General features: G+C 32.2%; 1 protein-coding gene across 1 annotated transcript; it reads right to left on the bottom strand.

Annotated features, from left to right (window-relative positions):
* Window positions 3,772-5,486, bottom strand: LOC18595369 (putative UPF0481 protein At3g02645). The gene has a single exon (XM_018124390.1). It carries the CDS (start codon window positions 5,484-5,486, stop codon window positions 3,825-3,827), a length of 1,662 nt encoding a protein of 553 aa, XP_017979879.1. The 3' UTR covers window positions 3,772-3,824.

Genomic DNA, 7,740 nt, shown 5'->3' with positions numbered 1-7,740 from the left:
GTGTTTTATAAATAAATGTGTTTTTATAAAATGGTATTATAAATTGTTTGAAATTAATGATGAATGTTATTTTTTTAAATAGAGTACATGGAGACTGTGGTTGTTAAGTATGAATTGTTTTTTTAATTCAAATGGCTTATGATAGTGTGAGCATGCTTGGCTGGTTTATTGTATTGAAATTACATGAATTGTGGTTTGTCGTGCAAATTAGTTATTATAAAAAAATTACCTTGTTATGTTGTTAAACTATTTTATGATTATGGTGGGGCTGACCTACACTGCAGTGGTGGGTTTCCATGGACCATCCTATTAGAGGGGCTCGGTAAACCCGGCTAATTTATTTTACCTCTATGGGAGAGGCGTGTAAGGTAACTCTTGTGGAGGGGTTTGAGTCCACTTCACGCTTTACCACCACGTGAAAGTGAGATTCAGTCAACGCCAAGGGACAACTATTTTATATGAATAAGTCGTTTTAATAGCCTTGGGAAACTCGAGTGGATGCTTTGATGACGATCAAGTATTCCCGAGGATGAGTTTTGGCATGAGCCAAATTTGATGAGAAACATAAGCCTTGAAAATCATTTTAATTGAATTATAATTGGTTTCATGGGATGGAATAAATTTTTAAGTTATGAAATGCATATTGGGATGGGATATTTTATTGTCTCCATTTACTCGGCTTTAGATACTTTAGATGGTATCTGTTTTCTCACTAGGATTATAAAATCTCACCCCTTCTTCCTATGCATTTTTCAGGCTCAGAACAGCTTGTAGATAGTCGAGTAGGACGAGAACTAAGCTCGGAACTGTATTATAGAAAGTAAGAGTTCACAGTCTTACCTCCTCTTGGTCATTGGGGCCTACGTGTCATTGCAGATCAAATCTTATATTTTGGTTATCTGTATTTCTATTCATACAATTTTTACTTTACTTTCATGTGCGAAAAAATTATTTACAAATATTTCTATAAAAATTTTTTTTATGAGAAAATAGAATATTTATTTATTATTTTTGAATAATACTAGTTGTCAACAATTTGTTTTTAAATGAACGTTTTAGATATCAAAACTTATTTCTAAGTATGAAATATGCGTTTTCTACCTAATTATTACATTTTTAACCTGTCTCGAAATTTTTGACGAAAATGACAAAAATGCCTCTGTAAGGTAGAAATTAAAATTTTATTATTTTTGGACAAAAAAAATGATCTGTATTGTTTTAAAACATGATTTTTGTAACGGTAAATCACAGGGTAAGTGAGGAACTGATACGAGAGCCTTGCGATATCTCGATAGGGTACTCAGAAGATGAGTGCCTGTCGGGACATCGCGGTGGTTGTCACGGACTCGAAGGTGGTTTCGGGTCGTGACACGATCTATCAGTTAATTTGCGATTGCTAATGGGAGAAATCTATTGGTATTACTGATGAAAATTTTCATCGGTAATTCCATGAGCAAATTATTTTTTTTCTCAAATTAAAACTTAAATTAACAATATAAACTTTGGATTTCATATTGGAGAAATGGTCTGCAAAAGCTAAAGTTATGGCTTTCTACAGTGGCCAGAGAGATCATGGCAACCTCAACTTTAAGTCTAGAAAATATCATTTTTTCAAGATAATTTGAAGGAATGCTACTGATTATGTAAAACTGGTGAGTCATCTTTTCTCAATCACCAGTTTTACGTAATCAATAGCATTCCTTGTAATTACCTTGAAAAAAAGGATTTTTTGGACTTAAAGTTGATGAGGCTACTATGACGCTCATCTCTTTAACCACTATAAGAAGCCATATAGCTTTAGCTTTTGTAGAGCATTACTTCTCTAATATTGAAACCAAAGCTTAAATTGTTAATCTTAGTCTTAATTTGAGAAAAAAAATTAACTCATACGTATTACATAACTTTCATTTTTAAACTAGGTCACATGACCACCTCTTCTTCCTATAGAACTTTAATCTATCAAAACTCAAAGAAATACATGAAATAAATATAAACTTTTATAATATTACTTATTTAATTAATTGCTAAGTTACTTATAACACTAAACCATAAATATTTTTAACATTAAATAATATTACTAATTTAGTTAACTAATTTATATAACTAAACCTTAAATTTGCACCTGAGCATTTAACTCATTGGTTGATGCATAATCCCTCTGCCTAAAAAGTAGGGTTCAAATCCCCTCTCCCTTAATTATAAAAAAAAACTAAACCTTAAATTTATTTATATAATAAAATTATATGTTAGTAGATGTTAACACAAATATCAATTGAAAACAAAATCCAATTTAAATACTAGAATTATTAAATTTTATTTGTTACCAACATATTAATTTATTAAAATCTTACTTAATTTAAATGATTTTAAAAATATTTAGTAATATTTAATTAACTTAACCTAAACCTTAATTAATTTAAATATTGTTTAATTAAGTGATATTACTAATTTAATTCATTTCTAAATAAAAAATAAAAAATTTATTCATTATTTTGATCAGTTAAATTCTTTAATTACCACAAACTACAACCTTAATTCATTTAACTAATTTTAACTTTTATTAAATTTACTCATTTAATTAATTGCTTACCCTAAACCTTAAGTAAGCTAAATAATTTTAAATTTTTCTAAATTTAATAATTTAATTTATTGGTTAATTACTAATACATCCCTAATTTAAATGAAATATATAATATTATGCATCATATTTCTGATTTAATTAATTTTTTATTTACTTATATAAAATATTTATTCCATTGCTAAACTACTAATTAAAACATTTTTTTATAAATTTGATTAGTTAAATTCTTTAAAAACCCTATAATAGAATCTTAATTAATTTAACTAATTTAAATTATTCTAAATTTTCTCATTTAATTAATTGCTTAATTACCCTAAACTTTAATTAAGTTAAATGATTTTACTTATACAATCTAGATGATCTATTTGATCGATCTTCCTTCAAACAGCCTATTTTCATCAAGTTTCCATTTTCCATTTTCCACATTGCTAATATTAATAATGATAGCAATTGTTTGCAAACCAAATCCCAATTAATAGCACAATATCCGAATTGTTTGCAGTCAATTAATAGCGCAACATAAACAACCTAACAATACATTGTTTTTTAATGCTTTAATGTATACAGCTTTTAATGCTTCTAAATTATGAAGTGATTTGCTTTTTCACCTTTTAATTTATTAATCTGCCACCTTAAGTTTAATTTTGGAATGGACTAGAACATTTTATCTGGTCCTTCTTTTCTTTAATGGAATACTTTACTTTATGCTAATAATTAAATTTCATGATTCTTGTCTTACAAGTGATGTTATTTCACATTACTTTAATTTAGAGTTCGCTGTGACCTTATATTCAGATGATGTAATTTCTAGGGAAATGGTGAGAAATGAATGAACATATATTATTCAGGCAAACAATGGAGAATTAATCTTATAATCAGTACACTTTATAATCTTTTACAATACCAAATAATCCTGAACAGCCTCTAATGATAAGTCTGTCCAAGAACACTATAGCTTCAACCTAAAAGGCTAAGGTATATATCCTCCACCCTTAATCAACTGAAAAGCGGATTGCTTTAATTTATCTAAACATGAAACCTAATTTCAATTAAGAATCTAGCAAACCTATATATATATCTATATATATATATATATATGAATAACATTTTTTAATCCAATCTGTCCCATTAGGAACAACAACCAAATTAATTAATCAATCAATGAAACCAATGATTGTCAAGGTCTTACATCCTACCTATATATTAGCTTGATTTATGTATACATGAAGATGCACCAGATATGTCAGTCCGAGGTTTGGATTCGAAAGACTTGAGAGCAGCTATAAACCGAGCAAAAGGCCTGGAATGTCATCAGGAACAGGAGCATAATTGCGGCCAGCAATGTGAGAAACTGCCAGGAACCATAAACATACTGCTTAAAGAAGTCTGTGGCTTTAACATTCCATCTGCCATTGTGATATTTGTTAACATCTTCAATCACTTTATCCAAGAAAGGGACTTTGGTCAGCCTGATGGACTTGCTCATCCCATTCCACATGTCTGCAGCCTCTTTGTCACTCTTCAAATGGTTCAGAATAATGCCCCTTTCTCTTAGCAATTTGACATCCTCCTCAGTATCAATAATCCCATTCATTAATTCAGTATAGCGAGTAAACACTAGAGGCCCTGACGCATTTGATGCTTCATATGCCACCAAGTTCCTCAAGACAACCTCTGTGTTAATGTCTAAGCAGACCATGGGGAGGTATAAAGTAACAGTCGTGACATCAAAACTGATGGTTGAAATGTTACCATTAGTTGGCAAAATACGGACACCAGCTTTTGAGAGGTCAGCTACGGAAGGGATTGCGATCTCCTCTATAAGAGGTGGTTTATGGATGCTGAAATTGCTTGCAGATGATATAACCTCTTCTTCCTTCTCTTTTATGAAGCATAAGTACTCGATTGGTTTTCTCAGGATCGAAAATCCAGGGAGGTTAGAGAGGATTTTCCAGGGCAAGTTAAGTATGAGTCTAACAGGTCCGGACTTCAGGGCTGCTTTGATTAGCCGTGTTGGAGCACAATTCATAGTTGAGAACATCTTCCATATCTCACTCAAGAGCCACTTCGCATAACTTGAGTCCAGCACAGGATTGCTTTGTTTGTCTTTTGTGGTTTCTTTATTTTGATCCTCCGGTTGTTGGATTGGTTCGGACTGTTCTTCCAGTTTCGGCACGATCATATTGTACAGGAAGTCTAGAACATGAGGACACTTGGAGATATCAATCTTTGGCAAGTTCTTCATCATTTTGAAAGGGGAGAGCTCTCGACATAGTCCCCTTAACATCAAAAGCGACAAATCATCGGCTGCTTCCAACGACGAGAATTGGACTTCTAGCACCTTTCGCAGTACAAACAATGGAATCTGATTCTCAAGCATCATAATGTCTCTGAGAATCGAATTGTGAGCTGATTTTGCTCCTGCATGATCAACCAAATGGGACATTCTCGAGCACACTTCTGATGATAAAGTCTTTCCTTCATGGAAAACATAGATTTGAAGAAACTCGAGCAAAAATGACGTACTAATGGCCATCATCCAAGCTAAAGTTTCAGAATCCAGATCCAAGTACTTGTGATAACAAGCTCGAATCCTTGGGTCAACCTGTTCCAGTTGTTCAACAAGATCTTCAAATGTAGGACACTGCAATTGCTTTTGGGTTCTTTTCGCTGCAGCTAGCTTATATCTCTCCATCTCATAAAGGTCTGGTCGCCAATAATGATAAGGACTGATACCAACCTGCTGCGGGGTGTAACAGTCAGGGCTACTGGACATCAGTGCTTTCGGAACATTAAAGATAGAGACCGGAATTTCAATATCATCTTCTAGCTCTTCATCAAGGAATCTACGAATGTTGATCACCCATCGAAATTCGTCGCAATTTGAACTGAAATTGGAGGTCATTGTTGTCTGGAGAGAAGACATGTCGATTTTTATGTTATTGCTTTCCTTTCTTTTTGGCTTGGGATGTTCTTGTTGTCGTTGGTGGTGGTGGTGGTGGTGTTCTTGGCCACTTTTTGGAGAAGATTTGGCAGTTTTGGTGCAGCTGGGATTGTGAGAATGAACCTTTTATAGGCGCAATTAGAGAGCATAAATATCACCATTATTGATGTTATCTTTATTTCATACTTCAACTAACCAAAAGAAATAAGAAATGTGTTTCTCATTTTCACATCAAATTTCCTAAGGCTTTTACCACACTTCCACGGCTCTCCCTTTACCACCGGGCGGGTATATGCTTGACTAATGCAAGCATACCTGCTCACAGCGATTTTATTTGTATAAATACTACATACCTACCTACTTACATTAATGTACCTATGTTAATTCCTTGAATTCCAATGATAAAAAATCTGAAAATATTATGATTTTAATAAAATAATTCTACCTGTCCAACACTTTTGAGTTTTTTCCTAACTTAAATTTTTTCTGCCTGGATGTTGCAAAAATTTGTTACATAAACTTAAGAATGAGATCTACCGATTTATAAGTCAATTATTCATAAATACATGTTTAAAATTGAATTAATTGAATTTTTTGATATCTCTCCTCTTTAATTTCTAATCATTATTTAATTTCTGAGGATGATTTTTTTTAGCCCTAAAAAAAAAAGTATTTTCGAAAATAGTCTACTTCTTAATTTTAATTGCTTNAAAATTTACTCCAAATAGTTAATCTTGGTAAAAAATTTCACTCCATGATCAAATTATTATCTTAGGTGGCAAAATGACGATTTTGCCATTGAATATCAAAATTTCCAATTTTACCCCAAATGAACCCTCGAACTCCGAACAATAATTTTTAGTCATTCTTGGACTATAAAATATTAAATTTCATCCTAAAATTCCTATTTGAACTAGTTCCAGGTTAAATCAACTCAAGTGTACCGTTAGGTACGATATCGGGTTTCGTCTTTTCTTAGGTGCTTTCCTAGCATAATAACATGCTACTCAGTACATGTATGTCATGACATGTATTTATAGGGTCGGGTTTTACAGTTAGTGTCTTTGGTTCCTTTTGGAAGCCACTCCTATTTTACTACTTTACCATGTGGAGGTTTAGTTCCTTTTGGAACCCACTCCTATTTTACTACTTTACCATGTGGAGGTTTGGTTCCTTTTGAAACCCATACACTTTTGATTTTGTTATCTCTAAAAGTGGTAGTTCTCAAAAGGAAAGAATAGGTAGAATGTCCTATTTTGTGACAATAAATGCATTTGGTGAATGAGTCAAATTTTACATTTTCTTTAATGAAAACATTTTTAAAATGAGTTTCCTTTTGAATACCATCATAGCCTATTCTTTCTTTGTCAAAGAAAGCTCTTTGTGTTCCTAGCAAGTCATTTAATTTTTCTTGACTCATGTTGAATTTTAAAAGGTTGCATGCAAATTCTCATTCTTTTTTTTTCAGCTCATTTTTCTCAATTTTCAAGTCTTTGACTATGTTTTCTAATTCTATTTTTGTCTTGACTAAGAACTCATTTTCCACTCTAAGTTTAGATATGGTGTTCTTGTATTTTAATGTCTTTTCTTCAAATTCAAATACTAAGTCATCTTATGCATCTAGTAGTTCATCAAATGAGTATGAGTCTTGATATAAGGTGCATGAATTAGAATCATGAGAGGTAGAGCATACCTTGGAATTTTCAAGTGCCATAAAGCAAAAGTTGGTAACTTCATCTTCTTCATCTTGAGAGTTGTCACTATTGCTTCGAGTGGCAAGCATGGCTTTCTTCTTGAAGTTCTTTAGAGCACTTTTCTTGTTTAGGCATTCATATTTAGTGTGTTCCATTTTTCTGCACTCATAACAATTAAATGGTCTTTGCTATGTCCCCCGTTTGGCATGTCTCTTCTAGGAGGTCTCCTACCTCTATAGTTCTTTCTCATAAATTTCTTAAAACTCTTGGCTATCATCGTTATATCCTCATCTCTCATGTTTCTCTCATTTTATTCAATATTAAACTTTACAACTATCCCTTTCTTTTTATTATCCTCTTCTTTTCATCATCCTAAATATTTTCATGTTTTATTGTCATCTCAAAGGTAAGTAGAGATCTTATAAGCTCCTCTAACTTAAAATCATATAGGTTTCTTGCTTCCTCTAGGCTGTCACTTTTAGTCTCCATGACTTAGGGAGACTATAAAGTATCTTGACTAA

This window comes from Theobroma cacao, chromosome 7, assembly GCF_000208745.1.
Source record: "Theobroma cacao cultivar B97-61/B2 chromosome 7, Criollo_cocoa_genome_V2, whole genome shotgun sequence".
In the NCBI taxonomy this organism is placed as follows: Eukaryota; Viridiplantae; Streptophyta; class Magnoliopsida; order Malvales; family Malvaceae; genus Theobroma; species Theobroma cacao.
The sequence above is the reverse complement of the archived record's forward strand: the minus strand, read 5'-3'. Positions and strand labels throughout refer to the sequence as shown.

Bases quoted from the DNA above. Each gene is read 5' to 3' on its own strand.
- LOC18595369 (XM_018124390.1), bottom strand. From the start codon at position 5,486: ATGACCTCCAATTTCAGTTCAAATTGCGACGAATTTCGATGGGTGATC.